The 22,219-nt window shown below is 39.0% G+C and overlaps 1 protein-coding gene across 1 annotated transcript; it reads left to right on the top strand.

Annotated features, from left to right (window-relative positions):
• The first annotated feature begins 1,736 nt into the window (after positions 1 to 1,736).
• Positions 1,737 to 20,665, top strand: syt11b (synaptotagmin XIb). Its single transcript, XM_036583522.1, has 4 exons — positions 1,737 to 1,975; positions 12,110 to 13,041; positions 16,340 to 16,460; positions 17,309 to 20,665. Exons 1-4 carry the CDS (start codon positions 1,942 to 1,944, stop codon positions 17,617 to 17,619), a joined length of 1,398 nt encoding a protein of 465 aa, XP_036439415.1. The 5' UTR covers positions 1,737 to 1,941; the 3' UTR covers positions 17,620 to 20,665.
• Positions 20,666 to 22,219: the final 1,554 nt, after the last annotated feature.

Below are 22,219 nucleotides of genomic sequence, written 5' to 3'. Positions count from 1 at the left end.
GAGATGGTTTTCGTGACATCACAGAATCACCGGATTTAAAACAGGCTGTTTTGCCACACATTTCCATATATTGACCATATGGAGTAAAGTGAATGATTAATGATTCCATTTTATAGGTGTGTTAAATTTGCAATAGTATACCTTAAATTCAACTTCTCTGGAGTGAACAGAACAAGGCAACGATGAAAAAGCAAAGCACAAGTTGATGATCTTATTTATGATGTCAGATTGCACATTTTCAGTGTTTCATAATGCCACTCTTTCTCCGTCATATATCCTTGTCTATTGTGAGAGATGTTTGAGGTGTTTATTTCTCCTCTGCTCTTACATGCTATTGTGCCTTATCACCAGTGAGTGCACTGTATGCAATTTTTATATAAATCTATTCAGATTGATTATTTAGAGAGCCCAGCTTTGTTTTACATCCAGCCTGATCCAGCATACATACACTCATCACTGACTAGAGGTGTATTAAGTTTCAGATCATAAGAAGAGAACTGCTTTTAAAGTTTGTAGAGATGCGGCTGTGAAGCACAGACTCTGTACTGTTTATTAATACATACTTTAAACATATCTAGGCCATTCAGTTTGTCAGACTCAGATTCAGTAAACCAATACAACACATCACCACTATGTCAAAACTGCACTTGTATTTACCCCTTAATAAAGACCTTGTGGTCACTTTTGGTATTACTGTCTAAAACTTTCTCAGTGGTGTGGTGTGCTTCAGGTAGCAAACAGCTCTAGCAAACAGCTTTTATGCAAAAGATGCATTGCAAAGATTTTGTACAGTGTTGGCAATATTTAATTTTCAAAAGATATCCTATTTCAAAGGAAATAGTTAGACAAACATTTTTAAGAAGCTGGCGCTCATGGATTGTCTGGTCATCACCTGCCAGGTTTACAATAGTACAGACACTCTGTAGTCTGCTTGGAAGTGAAAGGTATCATAGCTTCAGTTTAAAGCCACTTTCCCAAGTGTCTCCACCCAAACTTTATAAATGAGGCATTAGTGGTAAAAGTGTAAGGTAGTTGTTTATCTTTGCACACCATTATTGTGTACAGTGTCATGGCCTGAAGCTACTGCAGGACTTAAAGTATACTTTATCAAGCTTTGACATTATTAAAAGGCATAGATCAAAAGCAACAACAACAAAAACCCTTTGGCAAGACAATTTTGTACCTTGTTTACTAATGCACAGTGCTTTGAAAGAGTGTTTAAGAATCAAGTATGTTTTGGCTGTAGACCCCAAAGCTTTCCAAGACAACTGATTAAATAAAATTGGAAAAAGAGAGCATGTGTTGTTTTCTTCCCCTCCCCACTCTGTTTTTACAAGGCCTTGTTATAACTTGTTTAATGATAGACAGTACAGTATACGGTTTTCAAATTCAGATGTGTTTGAGAATCAAATGTTTTGCCTGTAGACCCAGAAGAAAAGCTTTGTAAGACCACTGATTGAAGGAATAGAAAGACCCTCAGTTTAATTTGACAAGGCCTTGCCGTAACTTGTTAAAGTATGATTCAGAAGCAAATATGTTTTGCCTGTAGAGCCAACGCGTTTTCGGAGAAGTGATTAACGGAAACTACAGAAAAGGAAGAGAGGCTTTCTTGTTGTTTTCTGCTCCCCCTCACTCCGCTTTTCAGTGAGAGTGAATAGAGTGGGCGGGGCCTCGCCCGTTGCCGTAGCAGCGGATCTGCGCGTGCGCAGCACCAGCTCCACCAGCAGCAGCATCACCATCACCATCACTGATCAGAGCAGAGAGGAGTGGACCGCAGCGCTCGACCAGCTCCTATAAAAACAGCTGCAGTATGAAATTTAAAAATGTAATCACGAAGTGTCGAGATTTCTCCATTTAGTCCAGAGGAGCTGTCGTTCTGCCGCTGTTCTGCCGTCTTATATTTTCGCTTTTTTCGCAACGCAACGCGCCCCATCCCTCAAAATGGCTGAGATCACTGAGATACGAGCAGCATACGGTGAGTAGGCCTGAGTCTTTACTGTCAGATCACAAACGCCTCATGATCAGGTATATAACGATAATATGATCTTGTCTGGTGTTGTAGTAGCATTCAGTAGGCAGCTTAATGGTCTCTTTCTCCTTGTGGACCACCATCTGCACCAGAGAGGCATTCATTAAAAATAAAGTCAGACGGTTGATAACGGCTCTGTCGTTGCTGTTTTCAGTTCAGTGAACTGTGGGCTACTAAATATGTAAATTAAGTTGCATAATTGTTTGATTAAGCTGGCATCACCCTGTCTTGGCATTTGCGACAGTTCTCGAAGTGAGATGAGCAGTATGAGAAAATGTCTATAGGAGAAACAGGTATGACGTTATTGTTTACTCTCGAAGGTTGCTGTAACGCTAAGCCCATAATATACACCAGAGCTAATAGCGAGATGTCTGGTTGATATGGTGTTTTAGAAGAACACACTGTTCATTATTAGTTCTGTCTTTGTAATTGTGAAGCAACCAGCTTGTCCCCAACGTGGATTTTATGACTGCACATTATAGATGCACTATATTTCTAGAATCACTGATCTGTACAGAAAACCCAGTATAGCTAATTCATTATAATGAGATTAGTCACCTAGCTGCACAAAAGCAGGTGCATAGTGGTGATTTGCTGCTAGCCTACACATGGAAAACTGTATAATAAGGGAGCAAGACCTGTGTCCTTGTCTGACCCGTTCGGATATTGATCCCTCGTTTTAGGGGTCACGTTCTTGTTTATGAACACTGGCAATTGTGAATGTATGACTTTTGGAGATGAAGCCTAGCAAGTCTTTGAACTGATGTGTTCTCTCACCTCATTCTCATTTCTCATGTCGCATCATTTCATGCTTCATTTTGCATCAGGCTGATGAATGAATGTCAGTGTCGTGTCAGAGCTTGCAGGAAGGGACAGGTCAGGCGGGGGGATTATTATGTCTGAAGTGGTTCATTATGTGGTGAGGGAGGGAAAACATCAGCAGTGTGTCCGGATGTGACCAGATGGATCTGCACCAGGAGAATGGTGGATGAAGGCGGTTTGTAGGTCAGACTCCAGCACTGGACTGGGGCAGGACCTGCTCAGAAAGCACTTAGTGAACCGGATTAGTCTGCTAAGCACTTTCAATTTATTTCTCTACCCCTGTTCTAGATTAGGACAGATTTGTGAAAGCTGTTGGTGGATTGTTAATGTAAACATCTGTAATATGGTCAGACAGAGCCGGCCTTTCTTTATGGGCTTAAGTCGATGTCAGCAGTAGGTTTTTCTGATAAACCTTTATTACATGGCTGGTTGTGTATTAAACAGAGTTATAATTCTGCACTTGTGTTGTGGTGATGCTGATGCTGATGCTGTAGCTTCACCCATCATTTCCGTGGGATCTTCTGTGGGATCTAGTGGGATGAAACGTAGGCAGCAGACTGTCTTTGGTGTCATCTGGTGCCAGAAGTAGGATTGAGGAGCTCCGTCTTCCGGAGTCACGCTACTGAAGAGGAGGAACAGAAAAAACAGTGTTTGATCACATGGCGTGGGCCGGAAGCAGAGACGCCAAACCCAAATTTGGACAAAGTCGTGTGCTCAGAGAGCGCACAGGAATACCTGCGTGCTACATCTATAAAAATCTTCACAATCTGTTTGATTCATATCCGTTCCAAGTAATGGAGTAATTTTAGATGCATTTCCTTCAGTGGTGGCCTACCCCAGGGAATCTTCTGAGCCAGCATCCTAGCAGAACGGCAAAATGTGTTTCTTTGATGTACAGCCACACCTGCTGAATCTGATGTCAAACTGATTCTCAATAGAACACTTAGCCAGTAAATCACAAAAGGCTCAGAGAATTTAAGGATTTGAATAAAGTTGTTGATCTTTGACTGGTTGTGAAGCTCAGTGCTTTCTAAGTACATCTGAGTGTTTCTTAGCAGGCTTCTAAACTCCCTAAAAGGAGGGGATCCACCCTTATCTGGTCCACACTGGTTAGCAAAATAGTAATAGTACAAGAACAATATAAATAAAGAATGAAGAATTAACAATAAATATACAATAGTGAAATAAAAGAAATTAGTCTGTCATTGGACAGAGATATTTACATTAACGAATAGTACCTGGTGGCAGAAGAAAGAATCATATTAGTAACTGAGTAATCTACCTGCTATTTCAATATAATAGTAATTATTATTTCTGTAATAATTCTCTGTTACAATTGAGTGATTAAGGTTGAGAAATAAGAACAAACAATAAACTTAACACCAACAATTACACTCGTGCAACATCATGGAAATTGTGGGACGATTCAAATATTGGAGTAATAATTGATGCAGGTGCCGATGCTGTTACATAAACACTTGAAATATAGAAATTGGGACTAAATCTACCTGGGTTATCATTGCAGAGAAACAACAGTCATTCTTGTAAGGTTACAAATGTAGTAAAATGAAGAAAGTGCAGATATTTTAGCTCTTTAGCTGAGTATCACCTAAATATTCTCCTCTTATAGAATACAATAAAAACATCATGAAATATGAGTTAGTAATATCAGTCTGCTACCATTGTGCATCCTAATAATAATCCTAACAATTTAAAGCTTTTCAAAGACTCCAAAACACATGTTAATATCTTAATCTCACTCTGCAAGAAGCAAGAGTCACATGTAAAGAAGACAACGAGAGAGAGTGTATAGAGGAGAGCGCAGTAAGGAGAGTGAGAGAGAAGACGGCTGGTAAATAACAAGCACTCAGTCCTGCTCACAACATGGCTCCAGTTACATGTTTTATGGAGAGGGCCAGATGCCAGTGGCTGCTGTGCCTTTTGCTGCATCATCCTTGTGTCCTCTTCATTCTCTCTCTGCCTGGCTTATCTGTATACAGCCCATGCTGCTCTCAAGGCCAGCAATAACACATCTCAGTCAACTAATAAACGTCTGGGCTGATAACTGATTGCTTGATGAGATTAATTAGTTTGCTCTCACAGAGCCTGTGCTGTGCTGGTCTTTTGAAGATAAGACAGCTCGGCTGTTATAAGGTCTGAAAAAAAATGAAACAGTCTAAACCGCATCCATCATATTTGAAAGAAGCATGATGTTCTTTTGTTAGCTGACGAATTCCCTGTCACTCTCCACTGCACTGAAAGGGTGCGGTTCCACAGATGAGAGCACCACAGCAGCGTAACTGCGCGAACAATGTAGAACTTTGACGTTACAAAACATGTTTCAATATTTAGCACTAGAGCCGCTCTCTTCCACCTGAGTTATTCTGCCTTCCTCTCCTTCAGCTCCACAGAGAATACACAGTGCAGAAAGATGCTGCGTCAGGCTGATGTCCAGCAACCTTACTAGGCATAATATAATTTCAGACTGCAGTGTTTGCTTTAATCAGTATTTTTTTGGGCAGATTTGAGTCATAAATACGATGTGTCATTAGTGATTGTTGGGACGTACTGACATTCTGGCTCAAATCTGTGGCAGCGTGTTCTGATGTGATGCTAAAGAACATCTTGTCCCTTTTTCTCATGCTGTTAAGAATATCTTGTCTGGAATCAGATTCAGAATCAGAGTCCTGTTGGTTTTTGGCCTGTCACAATCACTTGTAGCCTGTTAGTAACTGAGTGATCTAGCAATGATTTCTATATTTGAATCAAGTAATTAGAGTGTTTAAAAAAGCCCAAGCAATAAAAATGGACTTAAAGGTCCCATATCATGGAAAACTGAATTTTCCTTGTTTTTTTTTTTTTATATAAAATAGTTTCATGTTGTATGCAAAGCTGCTGTAACAGCCTGTTTTGATTTCACTGTTTTCATGATGTTGTGAAAACCGTTTATATATATTCAGCTGTTCAGCTTAAAGCAGTTTAGCCCCACCTACACACTGAAGTTATAAGGAGTGTTTCAGCATAGAATGCCTTTTGATTGAGGCCCAGTACAGGACAGCCAGTCAGCACAGAGGTAATGTGCATATACCAGTCTTAAAGACACAGTAAAAAAAATAGTTTAGTTAAAACGTTTAATTCTAAATAATAAAAAGATGTTGGAAAGGAGTCATGTTAAAATGAATTATGATTGTTAATAAGAAAATAGAATATGGGCCCTTCAGATGAATGATTACAAACTACTTATACTTTACTGGAATAAGACAACCTTCATTAAAAAGAAATATAAAAACCAAACCATGGCAAAAAATTAAAGAATGTAATGATAGTCATGATTGGGTATTCTCACAATATTTTAAACAAAACATAAGCAAAAGTGATGACTGAAAGACAGGAGGAGTGCTGCAGTAAGTTCTTGATTGATGCTGATCATTTGCAAACTTTGGTGTGTAAACATTGCACTCATATGGCAGTTAGATGGCATAGTTAACAGAATGTCCATTTCTACAAAGCGTTGTCACAACTCCACAGTGCACATTGTCACAGTTTTACACTCCTACTAAAATTGCATATAAATGAGGGGGTCCATCAGGCTGTGTTTCTTACTATAAAAATTGTACACTTTCAGATAAAAGGTACTGTGCAGGTATATTTTTTGTTCATCGAGGTACAAACAATGTAAATGTACTATCAAAGCTACAACAGAGGTCCAACTGTGTATCTCAAATGATTTTCCCCAGGGGAAAGCTACATATTTGTACCTTTCCATAACCTGATGTCCTAAAACAGATCAATAAAATAAAATACCTGCAGCCAAGACAGGAAATGTGGAGTCGATCCGACTATTGGAATATAATTTCAGTATGGCACAGTTATGATCCTCAAGTAAAGGTACTGAAGATGTACCGCTGAGACTACCACAGTGACGAGGGGTGCCACCCCAGTGACAGTTTAGTAGCTTTTTACTACCTTTTTTACCTAAAACACGCCTTATCATCATGCAAGATGTCAATTAATTAATGATTCATCGAGAATGCAATTTTTAATCAGTTAATGTTTCAAATAATGTAATTTTGACAGCACTATGGCGCTCTTTGTATTGTAGCTGCTGGTCACCATGTTGTATAATGTGAAAAGACTTGAGCTGGTTTAATTCTGTTGCCGGTGTGTCTTTGTACCTGGCCTTTTTTCTGGGTTCTTGAGAAAATTCCTAATAATAGCCCTATAGGGTTCAAACGAGGCCAGCGTATTTGTGACTTTCTTTGGGTCAGCAGGCTTGGCTTTAGACGATGCTGGTGTCCTTAGCTATATTCAGTATTACTTAGTGGGATAGCGAGGGTCTGAATTTGACAGTGTATGTGCGCTTTGTCTGAGTGTGTCTGTAGCCCCCCGGGGGTGTTTCCAGGCAACTGGGGCAGCTGACTTTGAGAGTGTTCCAAAATCTGACATCATCCCGCTGGAATCCCTGCAGGGCAGCAGTGCCCAATAACAGGAAACAGGGCTGGTGTCTTTGTCTAGAGATGGACAGCTGAGAGAAAATGGGGACAAAAAAGGAGAACTGGAAGTGAAATTTAATCATGACATTTGAGTATGTTTGTGTCTCTGCATGTGTGTATGTGACTCACAACCTTTGTGTGTGTGTGAGACAAATAACCTTTCTCTCTCCAGTAGCCTTTTTCAGTAAATTGGTTAAAGCTTAGCCTACGATCTTGATTTCAGAGAGCTCTGTGTGCACCTCTTTTACAACATAAACGTTGTGACAGTGGAGTAGTGTGCGCATGTGTCATATCGCACCGATGTCAGGGACCAAATCACAGATAAAAACTAATGACCCAATTCATGTACACCGTAAAAGATAAAGTATCAGGCAAGGGGTGATATTGCCTGTAGTTCTTTATTGTGCCCTTTGTACCAACAAGGATGCTAAGTGGTGATGCACAGCTGATAATTGCTTTTAAAAAATATCAGCATCAGGCAGATGCTTAGATTTGATATTTCAAACCGATATTTAATGACGTATTTATTGTATTCTGGAAGAGTAGAATGTTTCAGTAGCGCTTGGCTACTGCGCAAAAATGTCTGCATTTTATTCATTTTACTGCTTTTGTAACCTTCCAGAAATAACTGTTACATTTCTCTGTGATGGTAATCCTAGTAGATGTGGCTCCAGTTCCTACATTTTTAAATGTTTATGTATTGACAAAAGCATCACCAGATAAGTGCATGAAAAATATCAGATCTGGCCCAGAATTCCCATACTGGTGCATGCCTAATGCTAAGCCTGTATGCAAAATTCTGATGCTAACAGTGTGCACGCATTCCACAATTTGATTTGTCATACTTGGGAGACAGACATGTTCTAGTGTACTGCAGTTCACATCTCATTTAAGTTGCGTTTCCAAAAATCTGTCATCCATTAACCAAACTGTAAAAGAGGAAAGTTATGTTTGTAGTCTCTTCATTTTATCCAAAATTGTAAAAATACAATATTTAAGCTGATAATGACAGTGTATATTATAGCCAGATATTATCAAACAAGTGTCTTTATGAATTAGTTAATTACATCTGTCAAAAGCACATATGTGAAAGGAATATACAGATAATGTCAAGCCATGCTCTTGCATGTTGTTATATATGTTAGTGTTCCTGCCAGACTATACTACCTTATCTTCTGTTGTACAAAACTGCACCAATTAGAGCAATATATATATATGATATATATATAATATTATATATAAGTTTGCGTACACTTCCAGAGAATTCTGCACACATTTTGTGTATTTTTCTGTGTTTGTACAAAGCATCAGTGTGAGTTTAATGAATTTCTTACATTATGCAATGAATTTGGAGTCACGTTAGATGACAATACGAACAGTGTGGATTTCCTCAGGCGGCCCAAACTCACACACACCCTGTTTGCAGCGAGTGCCTCATCTTTTTCTCAAAGGCCCCATTAGGACTGCACACACAGACCCCGCCCTGGCTCTCCAGCATCTTTAACAAAGCACTGCAGCTCCTTCAGCTCAAAGGCCACCAGCGGGGAGGGAGCTCACTGCCTCCAGGGAGCGTCTCTATTTTACAGTCATTGCTCTCAGTCTGCTAATTGATCCCTCTTCACACCAGCTCTGAGGACATGTAGAATCTGCACATTATCATCCCTCCCCAAACTTTGTTTCATGGCACATTATGTCATTTCTTTGTTGTTTTTTCCCTACTTTTTTTAGGGGACCAAGCACTAATGAATGGGTGTTTTTTTGGTTTTCTTATTCCATATAAATATTATATATGTTGGTTTTATTTTTCATTGTACCACTCTTCATTGTACTGTTATTAAGCTATTTTGTACAATATCTTTACTATTTACACTATTTGTATTATTTTCTATTTATAAATATTTCATTATAAATATTTTCTGTTTTGATTATTACAACTGTTTCATTTTCTGAGCAGTACTGCATTCAACATAATTTTTTTGACCAATACTGCATTCAAGTATAGATATTAAAGGTTAAAAATTCTAGAATTGACATATATTTAATACATATTAAAATAAATCTGTAATGCAGACAGTACAATGGTATAAAAGAAAAGCCCACAAAATATATACACAAAGTATTGTTATGCATTTTACAAAAAAGATCCAAAATTCTAAAAAAAAAACAAACAAAAAAAAAACATTCTTTTCATTACTGACTCTGTACTGTGTTTGACATTTCAGCATGCAAAATCTCATTGCAGGGTGGATTGATGAATGCCTGTGTACTAATAAGTACTTACCAGCTGGTATTCCTAGCAGTTAGTGAAAGCTAGTAATGTTGTGAAGATGCCACACCCAAATGTGCCGTCATGACATAGTTGTAGGCTTCTATAATTGTGATGTATTTTATTTTTCAATGCCGTTTCTCTTGTGTGCCAGTGCCAGCCTGTGAGTGCAGCCTCCTGCTGTGTTTCTGTTGGGCTCATTGGTATTCTACCCTCTGCAGCCCCACACCATTACACCACAGTGAGGCACAGAAAAAAAAAAGCGCATGTAGCCGAGCTAAATTTGTGTGTCTGTTTTTAGTGCTGCGAGTCTGTTAGTTAAAATGAGACTATTGCAGCATTGGCACAGCCCTGGCTCGGAGGACTGGACGCCAGAGTTCTGTTCAGATGGACATATAAACAAGCCAGCAGGCCTCCTTCTCCTGCACTACACCCACCTCTCCATCTCTAAAACACCTCCCGCTCTACTCTGCCTCCGCCATCTTCCTATTCAGCCTCTCACTGCCTCCCACTCATTTTGAATCACATTATACAGTCATTGGATGCCTGGTCATTGTGTAATGCCTTTTGTGCCAGTGCAGTATGACAGTCTTTGCGTCAGAAAGTGAATGAATCAGCCCCTGCGTGGTGCTGTGTGGTACGTCTGTTCCCTTCTGCTTTGCATGCCTGGTGTCAGTCAGCTGGTGCATAGTGAATACAGTTCTTTGGAGAATGCAAGAATAAAGCTTTGATGTCACTTGCAAAAATAAAGGCATTATAAAGAATAATTCCCATCAGGTTTTTATAGTAATAGTAATACCTTATTTTGAGCTTAATGTCCCTTTGTGAAACTTACAACTGCATTTTCACTTCTTGTATAACAGTGTCTCTGACAGGAGGACTGTACATTTTTGGTGCCTAAATCCTGTGTACACGTGTTCCTGGATGTATGTGTTTATAATGGGCTAAATGTGCTCTTTTTGTGCCTCCATTATCTCTCTGAATCATCACATCCTCATCTCTGTCTCTCTTTGGCCAGTCTTTGTGTGTGTCTTTGATTTGTGTTCTACTCTGCCTTCATGCCATCTTAGCTGTCCTTAAAACATCACCTTAAATTGAAGCATCTGTTGAAATTAAACTTGTTGTTCTTTTTTTTTTCCTGGACAGACATGTTCCGCAAATTAAAGCTATAAATATACAATTCCCACATAATCCATATTAAAAACTTTTAAACACAAAAAATTTTAAACACTTTGAAGTGCAGTATGTGTTCACTTAGTCAATCTCAGTTAACCAACTGGTGTTGTAAATATTTCATACTTTGTATTGTTTATACAAAAAAGATCAAGAAGCTTCATTTCATAGGTATGTATTGTGATCATAGGGATGCATTATGTTCACATAATATACATCCCTTGGAAACATGATTGAGTTCATGGAGTGGATATCAGAATCATATCAGTATCAACAGATTTTTACTTAAAAATATCAGCGTTGGACAGATATTTAGATTTGACCAAAATTTTAAACAGATATGCAATGATGTATTTATGGTACTCTGGAAGAGCAAAATATTTAGATAATGCTGAGTTACTATATTAGCATCTGCATTTTATTCATTTTCTGCATTTGTAACTCGATTTAAGCAAGTGTTACTTTTCTCTGCGATGCTAATCCAGGTGGATTTAGTTCTAGTTTCTACATTTAATAAATGTTTATGCGTCAGCATCAGTATCACCATGGGCAGATGTTCACATGAAAAATCAGCCCAGAATTCCCGTATTGGTGCATCCCTATAATATATTGTCTGTTCATTTTTCTTGCAGTGTTTACCTGCAGGATAGACATTATAGAAAGCTGAAATATTCAAATAAGCCCTCTAATCAATCAGAGTGTTGTTTTACTGTGTGCTGTAAGAGTCCTGACCAGTCATAGTTCCAGATGAGTGTGTGTGGGTGTTCTGATGAATCATGTAATCAAACAAAAGCAAATTGGTTAAAATAATGCAGGACAGTCTTTCATCAGTGCATTTGTAATATATTGGAAGGCAGTCACAATATGTAGCAACATATTTCCAATACTTCTATTTTGTTTAGGCACTGATATGGGAATTGTATTCTAATGCCAATATCCACTATGTTTCATATTCACATCTACTGATGTGAATACACAAACATTTATAAAATGTAGACGTTGGTACCAGATCCACCTGAATTAGCATTGTGAAGAATTATAACATTTGTTTCTGTAGGATTACAAATGTAGTAAAAAGAGTAAAAAGCTGATGTTTTAGCACAATAGCCCAATGTCAACTAAACATTCTGCTCTTCAGGTGTGCAATAAGTACATCATCAAATATTAACTTGAAATATCAGTCAAATCTAAACTGTCAAAATGTGTGTGTAGTGTGACACAGTTGTTAAAAATCATGAAAATATATGTGATCTTTCTATAAATGAATCCCAGATTTGTTTTGAAAGAGTTAAGAGTGTTTGAAATCTTTCTCTCTCTCTCTCCCAGATATGTCCCCAGTGCTTGCGGGCTTTATCGGCGCTGGCGTGCTGGTGGTCGCGGTGGTGGCGTTAATTTTCATGTGGACCTGCTGCCAGAAACGCTACCAGAGGATGTCGGGCAGCTACAAGCTCCACGGCCTCCAGTCAGAACATGGTGACCCTTCGACGGACCCACCATACAAGTTCATCCACATGCTGAAGGGCATGAGCATCTACCCAGAGACACTGACCAGCAGCAAGAGGATCGTGCGGCTGGCACGTAGAGCCAGTGTTCGAGGCACTGATGTAGAGAAGGCTGGCAGGGGATGTCCGGTGGTGCTGGTGGATGCGGGTACTGGGTCAGAGAGCAGCCCGACAGGAACACCTCAGCTTCAGGTGAGCGGGTTAGAGGACAGCGCTCACCCGGCACCACGGCTGGAGAAGGAACTGCCCGTCCGTGCAGATTACTGCACCCTAGACAACAGCCCAGCCAGCGGCAGCAGCAGCCAAAGCTCCAGCACCACAGCCTCCAACACGGCCACACCCTTCACCCCAGCTGATGAGCCGGGCCGCGGCACCCTGAGCCTGGCCATCGACTACAACTTCCCTAAGAAGGCCCTAGTAGTCACTGTCTTGGAGGCACGGGGACTGCCAGCCGTGGATGGCCAGGCGGGCAGTGCTGACCCCTACGTGAAGATGACCATCCTGCCAGAGAAGAAGCACCGTGTGAAGACCCGCGTCCTGCGTAAGACGCTGGAGCCAGTGTTCGACGAGACCTTCACCTTCTATGGGGTACCCTACAGCGCACTGCCTGAGCTCACGCTGCACTTCCTGGTGCTGAGCTTCGACCGCTTCTCCAGGGATGATGTGATCGGGGAGGCGCTGGTACCGCTGGCCGATGTGGACCCCAGTACGGGCAGAGTGCACATCACACAGCAGATCAGCAAGAGGAGCATGCAGGTAAAAGTAGTGACATCCACTCATACACAACTAACAACTAACTCATACACAAGTAACAAAATAAACAAATGTGTTTGTAGACTGCTGCAGAATTACAGTTTTGTAGTGGCTAAGCCTTGATTAAGAAACAGTGTCAATCATGGATAGGTCACATCTGGCTGATGAGATTCGTGCATCACTGTTGGAACAATACTGCCCCAATACTGGCACTTCAGTACAGTATCAGAATTGGCAGTAGAGAATACCAGTACCATAAAGCTTGCATGCACACCAAAGCAAGTAGCATGGGATTTTTTCACGCTTGAAACAAGCAGTAATAAAAATGCTCATTACACAATCTGTTATGGCAAAAGGGGAGGCATGACCAGAAAGGATTTAAAAAATCAAATTTCATTACACATTTAAAGCCCCTGTCAACATGGTTTCAAATGTTTAAAATTTTGTTTGAATACTAAAGATATGCCATGGAACAAGGGTTTACCAGTGTTATATTTGAGAAGCATATATAAATTAACACAATTTAATAGTTGAAAAATGCTCCAAAAATTCTGTTTAGAACTGTGTGGGCGTGTCAAATGGCAAATGGTCGTGAGTGGCCAACGATGCTAGAGATGGCACACAAAGCAGGCGAGAATGGTGTGGTTTCAGCATGTTGCAGCTGAGAACTCATTTTGTGATGGGTAGATCACGGACATATTGTGTCCATTATTTTAATGCTCAGTATTAATATAATATCTGTAACTTGGGGATCAGGTACTGGTATCGGAAGGGAAAAAGTGGTATCACAGTGCATCCTTACTGTCAATAGCTCTTTCTTGATGTATAGTGCTTGTTCAGTTATTTCTGGGCACTGTGCTGATGTGCTGCAGTTAACCCCTTAGGTGTAATGGATATCCACATCCTAGAGCTTTTTATCAGTAACTACATGGAAAACAATGCGAAATGATTATGGTATTATGAAGTTATGGTGAGGTGTGGATGGTAAACGCTACTGCAGAATAAGAACAATTATATTATCCAACTTCCAGTTAGTTAACTTTCCCTTAATGAAATATCCTGTAATAAGTGGATATTATATTACTTTGAACAGCGTTTGTGTTAGTTGTTAGACTATGGTATAGTAAATGTATGTAATCGAGGCTGGAGGTGGATGATACGGAAAAAACATCATATCACAATACTAAAAAGACATTTTCATGATATCACAATATTTTGACGCACAGAGCCACATATGCTAGTTGTTGCAATCAAAAAACTATGAATGCCAGTGAATTTAATTAAATAGGACTAATTATGCTGTCTTTGTAGTGAAACAGTGTTCTTTAAGTACTGACAATGTCCATGATATGGTCAGAAATGCACCATATGTATCACAATAACAAAAATGATCATTATGACAATAAAATATCATCATATTGCCCACCTCTGATCAAGGTTTTTTTTTAATATATGGGATACAGAAAAGGGTGAAACTATACTCTCAGCAAGTTAGGCAGCATGTGTGCATGTGTGTGTGTGTGTGTGTGTGATGGACAGTGTTTGCTGATGTCGAATCAGTTAATAAAGACTTAGTAACAAATACTTATGTAATCTTCTGAAGCAGTAAACATTTGAGGAACCAACATTCAGTCAAGTCTTGATCAAATGAAATGTAATGTAGTTAAAGTACATTTCTGTATAATATAAAACATACACAAAGTTGTAATGATATTCAGTCATCAAATGATAGAAATAAACAGTTTCAATATTGCATCAGATCTGTCTGTCTGATGATTAGTGTCTGTATGTGTCATTGACTCATGAGCACATATTCCGTTATGATGTGTGTAATTAGAACATTAATCACTGGTGAAGTGGCTCATCCTCCTACTCATGGAGTGGGTGATAGCTGACTGGACTGTAGGTTACATGGAGTGCTACTGAATATTACACACTGTCTCTGTAACAGTTGCAGTAGCAGTCTTCAGGTTCCTCAAGAGCAGGAGACAGATTAGACCATCACCAAGTATTCATATTCAGCAATGTCAAATATGCAGATACACTCTGTGGACAAAAGTATTGGGACATACCTCTTAGTCATTGAATTCAGGTATTTCAGTCTGTCCCATTGCCACAGGTTTATAAAAACAAGCAGCTAGCCATGCAGTCTGCCTTTACAAACATTTGTGAAAGAATGGGTCATCCTAGATGCAAAAGGGGAAACAACTCTAGGGTTAGGGTCTATGGATTTAGAATGGGATGTCATAAAAGCTTCTGTAGGTGTAAGGTGTAGGTGTCCCAATGTTTCATGAAAAGAATGGAAAGTTTCATGAAAAGAATGGAAGCTGTGTAAAAGCAAAGAGTGAACACACTAAATGCTATAAATATGATATTGTGTTTAGTTGTTAAAGCTTCTGTTTAATTTCTTGTTAAATATATTTTTTCTGTTTTTTTCTGACACTGAAAAATGCTAATTTGGACTTAATAGTCATTTTGACTGTAAATTAACTAAATGGTCGGTGGTCTCTGACTTTCGTACAGTACTGTATGTGTAACAGAAACACAGTTAATGATTCGCCGCCAGTATGGTTGCTTTAAATTGGGCATTTTATATTAACAATTTATCTAATGTGCTGAGAATAATGCTGTAATGTAAGAAGTGACATAGACGTGTTATTTTTATAGTTTTTATAGTTTTATTTTCATAGGCACAGAGTTTCATGAAGGTTTTATCTACCTTCTTGAATATGCTTTTAGTGCATTTATTCAGAGTTGTTTAGTGAAATTTTGCCTTTTGGAGAAATTACTCATTTGCCATTCAGACCAAAAGCAAATGCTGCAGCAGAAAGCACAGTTATCGTTTGAGCAGGACTATTGTGCAGGCTGTAGGAGTATTGGTTACTTTGTGTGGCTAAATGCAGGCTTAGGTGCAGCATGGACTCCAATTACAGGGCTGGTGCTCTTTTTGCTGATAAACAGCTGCCTTTCCTAGTGGCTTTTGTGCATGAAAAGCAAACGGCTGGAGTTGGACCACATAAAAGGCACTCACAGTGCAAAGCAGGTTTACAGAAGTATATTTTCCTCAGCTCTGTGCCAAACAGCACAGTGGTGTTTTTATAACATGCATTATGTAGATCAGCAAGAAGTGTACTGCAGAGCACAGAAAAGAGCTTTTATACTAGGTATTGACTGCATTCTAGACTATGGCTACATTCTGTTCATGCACACAATTCAGGTCTCATTGATAAATGAAATGAATTGTAAAAGAGTACGAGTGATGTGACTGAAGTAAAGAACGATACTGTGTGTGATTTTGCAGTGTGTGAGCCGTGGGGAGCTGCTGGTTTCCCTGTCCTACCAGCCTGTCTCTCACAGGCTCAGTGTGGTGGTCCTGAAAGCCAGACATCTCCCCAAACTAGACATCACAGGCCTGTCCGGAAGTGAGTACACACACAAGTTGTTCATGTCTAAACACTTTAAAGGAATGAACTGGCAAAAAAATACATTTACACAATTTTCCACATACCCCAGACTAAATATCAGTTGTACCAAAAAAATCAGATCTGAATAAACTGCTGAAGTTTTAGAGTTAATGATGCATTGAATCAGAATCAGATTGAATTGTTCTGAGATCATAGATTTAAACAGCTTTTGGATGCTGTCACAGGAATGATTTAGGAAAAAAAATCTGATTCAGGTTTACAGGTTTACTACGTCCTAAACCACATCATAACATCTGCGTAACCTATATGAATGTGGATGTGGTTTGAGCACGTTGCGAGTTGAGTTGATTTGCAAAGTTAGTGTCGTAGCCCCAGCGCTAAACTAAAGAAGAAAGATTTGGACACCAAACTTTTCTTGGCTTATCGAGTACATTTGGGCTAACTGTGAATCAGTGAATCATAATTTGTTTTGGCTTGATTATATTGGAAATTAAGAATTTATTTAACTATTTCAAAAATATACAAATACACAAATGTGATTACTAGAGAGACTATTTACAGTGTAGTTTAATATAGACTATAAAAACAATACACTACGTTTTTTTTTTACATTTGAAAACATCCCAAGAATGAAATTCTTTGTCAAAAATGAGAGCCTACTCTATTTAAAATTATTGGAATTAATTCTAACATTCCTAATTTGATGCATATGAATCACTGCCTTCAGAAATCACAGCATCCTGGTTTATTGTATTAAAATTTGAAGGTTGTCACACTTTTTTTAAATGGTAAAAAATTACAGTGTTTTCAAATAAAATCCCCTAATGTCCCTCTTTGTGTTTCAGATCCATATGTGAAAGTAAACGTGTTCTATGGCCGCAAGCGTATCGCCAAGAAGAAGACTCATGTGAAAAAGTGCACGCTGAATCCCGTCTTCAATGAGTCCTTCATCTATGATGTGCCCGCTGACCTTCTACCTGACATCTCTATCGAATTCCTGGTCATGGACTTTGACCGCACCACTAAGAACCAGGCTGTGGGCCGTCTAGTGCTTGGCACACAAAGTCCCTGCCCCTCTGGCGCCACCCACTGGCAAGAAGTCTGCCAAAACCCACGCCGACAAATCTCCAAATGGCACAGCCTCAGCGAATTCTAGGGCTCCAGCTCTCTCTCCCACACACATAGAAACAGACACACACACACACACATACACGCACATACATACAGAAACATTATACACAAATAGACAAGGGAGACCTCAGACCGTAAGAGAGATACCTGTGTGCGTTCATCTCTTGGACTAAAGGAACACCAAGTGAATCAGAGGTACTTCAGATGGACTTTGTATGAAAAACACAATGAACTTTTGCAACAGCTGTGTAGTGATAGTTCTGAAATAATCCTTTTTAAATAATGCTGTTTCAGCTATGTATTGTACACTGACACACACAAATGCGCATACACACAGACACAAACAAAAACACACATATCACTGAAGAATAGTAACTAAAGAGACCAAAATATTACAATGTACACGATTCTGAGACTGTTATGAGTACAACCTCTTGATTTAAGCAGTTGTGATTGTGTGTATGTTTAAATTAAGGTGTAAAATGTCTGCCTCTGCAGAGCTGTCCCTGCACTGCTCTGTCTCACTGTACCGCATGTCTGAATAACACGAGATTTACTCTAAAGAAAAAAAATAATACTAGAAACTAAGCAAAGAGTAGTCAGTGCTGAGAGTTAGTGTCGCTTGTCACATTGAAGTTAAATGCGACCATCACATCCATTCTTGGGCTGTATAATCACTTCTGGATGACATGCCTATTTATTTTAATTAGAGATCAGGGAAAGATTTCATGGTGCCCTTCTCTTCTGCTGGTATATAAAGTGGTCAGGATGTATCATAACCCCTGCCTTGGTTAGAAGCATACTATAGCACGCTGACACAGAAACTGTTGACTGAATGAGTGTTGACTGAATGTTCTTTTTCAGTGCAACTTGAGATGAATAGTGATGACTTTAGAGTGATGTTTCTTTATCCTTGCAGGTTCAGGTCAAAATGGGTTAAATTGCCATGCTTTCATTATACACTACCCAGTTTGTACAAACTTCATTATGATGCTGTATCATAACTGCAAGGGAAAAGCTCTGAGGCCAGTCACCATCTACTCAGAAACTCACTCTGAATGTCACTGTACTCATGCTCAAATGTCTGTTTTTTCCACCACGCAAGTTGCCTCTTTTTATATGTTTCTCTCTCAGTCCTGTGCTGCACGCCATATGCTCTTTTGAAGCAGGTTTTCTTCACTGGGTCTTAATGACACTGTAAATATTGCACAATACGGAGAGAGGGCGTCTGTGTGTATGTACTTTGAGGATGTTAGATATTGTACTGTATGCACTGAACACCACTGGCATGTTTTGTGGAGGCCTGATAGTTATGCTATGGTGTGTGTTAGTAAAAAGGTTGAAAGAGAACTGTAAGATATCTATTTGATATAATTAGGGTGGGTTAATAGACTGTAATTGGCTCTCTGACTGTAGGCAAACAGACTTATAGCTATAATTCATAAAGCCTGTTTTTGAGATTCACCACAGTGATGTGCGTAAGGTGCTGTGCGCAAAAGGGGTAGGATTACACAATGTATCGTGGCCTAGGCCTGTCAGGATCATGAAATTTTAGCTGAAAAAGAATTGCCATATAAACAATTGGGATTAACAGTTGAATTGTCTTTTTGTTGTTGATTGTATGCAGGTAATAATGTACAAGCCTAAAGTAGCCAGATTGGCTGATTAGCTATCTTGCATTCTACCTGTCGATACTTTGTAGCTTCCAATTTACAACACAGTTCAATTCAAATAAACAAGCATTACTTCCTGCCATCATTTCGAGGTATTATAAGGTTGTTGTTTTCGTAAGAAACACGACATCTCAATAAATGCGTTTTCAGCTTTTTTTTTAACATACATTGCATTTGCCCAGTAAATGAAAACGCGCCCAGTTCACATTCTGTTTGTTCTGACGTAAACATATGATTGTGAAAACTAACAACTATGGAAAATAATTGCGATTAGCTCAAATAATTACACTCAGTTTAGATAATTCCAATCAGATTATTATGTAATAATTGTGACAGGCCTATCATGGTCGATATGTTATAGTATGGGAAAATATAATTATTATTATCAGCCCTATTATTTACAGCCGATAAGTACTGCTGATGATGAATTGGCACCTCATTTTTGCTTGAGCCAAGTCATGCTCTAATCCTTTAGAGTGTAAATGTGGAAGTTTTAAAAGAGAACTACAGAATTTAAATATAACAGGGGAAATGCAATAAAGACTAACAGCATCACCGAGTCATTTCAAAACTTATTCCAGTGATGCCTAAAAATATGAGTCTGCTGGCATTAGCACCTTGCATCTTTAGCCATTCCTACCCTTCTGCACCTGTTTGAAAATGCAAAAAAGTAAAATAATTGGTAATTGGCCACAAAATTCTATAGTTAGTGCATACCTAGAGAAAAGGTTACATTCAGGCTTATGAAGCTCTGGCCTGACAACTGGTGTGCAAGGCTTTTCACAGCAGACTCTTCTGACACTTCTCTGTCCGTGATGCAACTATAAACATACACACACCACACACTGTTGCCCCCAACCTCTGCCCAGCCCCCAAAGAGCTTATGTGTATAATCTTCAGATTTCCCTTGTTTCAGAAATCTTTTCAGTGGGCCAATGGTATACCTTTTCTTACACTTTAAAATAGTCATCTAATGGATATGGTGCCAACTGTTAGGTTGCTGAAAGGAAAAGGGCTTCTCATCATACAGGCTTCAAGTGCTGTAGTTAAACTTCAGCTGAAAAACACTCCCTCCGCTCACCTCTCAATAGCTTTCCGTACTGTACAAAGCGCTTTTGTATCTTAATGCCAGTATTACTGAATTGGCTAAAAAAGATTCAAAATATACAGAGAAGGTGACGATGTTATCAGATGTTGTGACCATGAATATGTTGGTTCAAAAAAATAAATCTGAAGGACCTTTTGTGTTCAAATATTACAAATAAACAGAATAACTTGTGAATAATTGACGTACGTTGCTGAATGCCCAGAGACATTTGCTGAAAATAACACACTGACCTGTATGTTGGTGTTCTTACACACACTGAATGTACAAATTAAATGTGACACAAAAGAGAATTTCAGCCTCCTGGTGTGTTTTCTCCCCAAACAAGTCAGCAAGTAGAGGACTTATATAGCACTATATAAAGTTATATAGTATAATAGCACTGTTCTCTCTGGTGTAACTTTGAGTCCTCTCTCCTGTCTACAGCAGTGTGCTTGAACAACATTGGGCCTTTACACACTATATCCCCACTAGTCCTTTATCAGTGCTGTAGTATGGCTTTTCTTCTTCCCAGCAGTTACCCATCTAAATCAAATTTCTTCAGAACATGTTCTTGTACTTTTAACAGGTCTTTTCAGTTTGTTGGTAGTAAAGGCTTTCATTCAGCAATAGTTTCATTACTGTGGTAGGGAATTCCCATTAGATGATGATCATTTCCACTGAACAGGGTTGTGAAATCCCCAGTGGTTGCGGTTAATGTCTGTTGACAATCCTGCCAAATAAAAACTGCACTGAGCAGTATTATATGAAACCACATTAATCCTGAGCTTTCTACCAAGTCATATGCAGGAAGAAAGAGAGTAGCTCCCTTAATTTTTATCTTATTCTACAGAACTAAGCCACTTCAGCAGCCTGTGTCACAGTTTTGGCCTGTTGCACTTTTTCATTGCTGGTCTTCCTGTAGAAAATAATATAAAAAATGTATTCATCTAGAAAAAATGTTTTTTTATTCTTCCGTTTTTACAAAGTTTTGAGAATTGAGCTTCCTAATTTGTCTTCCTAGTTTAATCTGCTCTACACAACAGTACCATAGCATAAATTAGTTAAAGAAAAAATGCATGTATAAGTATTACCCGCTATGATTCAATTCTTTGGGGCAGCTGCGGCCTAGTCACCTTTCTGAGAACGAAATAAAAGAATTTGAGAACTACACATGATCTGATTCACATGTAATGACTGTGATAAGGGAAGCCATTGATCAGGGTTTTAATGATGGCACCATCACGGCTGTGTGATGACCTCATTCTGCTTCCTCTTTCCTGATGGATTCGTTTCTCAGACAAGCAGCTTCTATCAGCCTGTCACCAGTTCAGATTAGTCACACTTCTTTAGAACTACTACATGAGCTTTCGCACATTCAATTCAATTCTCAGTAAGTATCTTAATGAACAGTTCTCTCTGGAGGCAACTGCATAAAGAGTGTAGGTATTCTCAGTCTTCACTTTGCTAGTCTTGACAAAGGCTCTTGACTAGACACTCACTAACACAATATCACCAATAGGACTGACGTTGAAGCACTCGCTCAGCATTATCATTACATTATGATAATTTCATCTCACATGATTTGAAAAATGGACATTTTATAAGCGGTTTAACACTGCTCAGCTTAAATGCCTTTCATATGCATAAGTATGATGTAGAGCACAAAACATCTACATTTAAGGCTTGTATTTAAATAAGCCATAATATACAGAAAAGTTGGTATCTGTGGTTGGTGCTCTGTGTGGGCAGAGTCAGTATCAGTAATGAATAGATATGTTACATCTTACCCTTGACTGTAACGTATCAAGGTCTGTTATAAAATACATACAAACTGTAAATACAGTTCATTCTTAAAAAAACGTTCT

Source organism: Colossoma macropomum, unplaced genomic scaffold (genome assembly GCF_904425465.1).
Source record: "Colossoma macropomum unplaced genomic scaffold, Colossoma_macropomum, whole genome shotgun sequence".
NCBI classification, from domain to species: Eukaryota; Metazoa; Chordata; class Actinopteri; order Characiformes; family Serrasalmidae; genus Colossoma; species Colossoma macropomum.
This window is presented reverse-complemented; position numbering and strand designations above follow the sequence as displayed.

Coding starts and splice junctions, on each gene's coding strand:
- syt11b (XM_036583522.1), top strand. CDS start 1,942: ATGGCTGAGATCACTGAGATACGAGCAGCATACG. Junction 1,976..12,109: donor TGAGATACGAGCAGCATACG/GTGAGTAGGCCT, acceptor TCTCTCTCCCAG/ATATGTCCCCAGTGCTTGCG. Junction 16,461..17,308: donor CATCACAGGCCTGTCCGGAA/GTGAGTACACAC, acceptor TTTGTGTTTCAG/ATCCATATGTGAAAGTAAAC.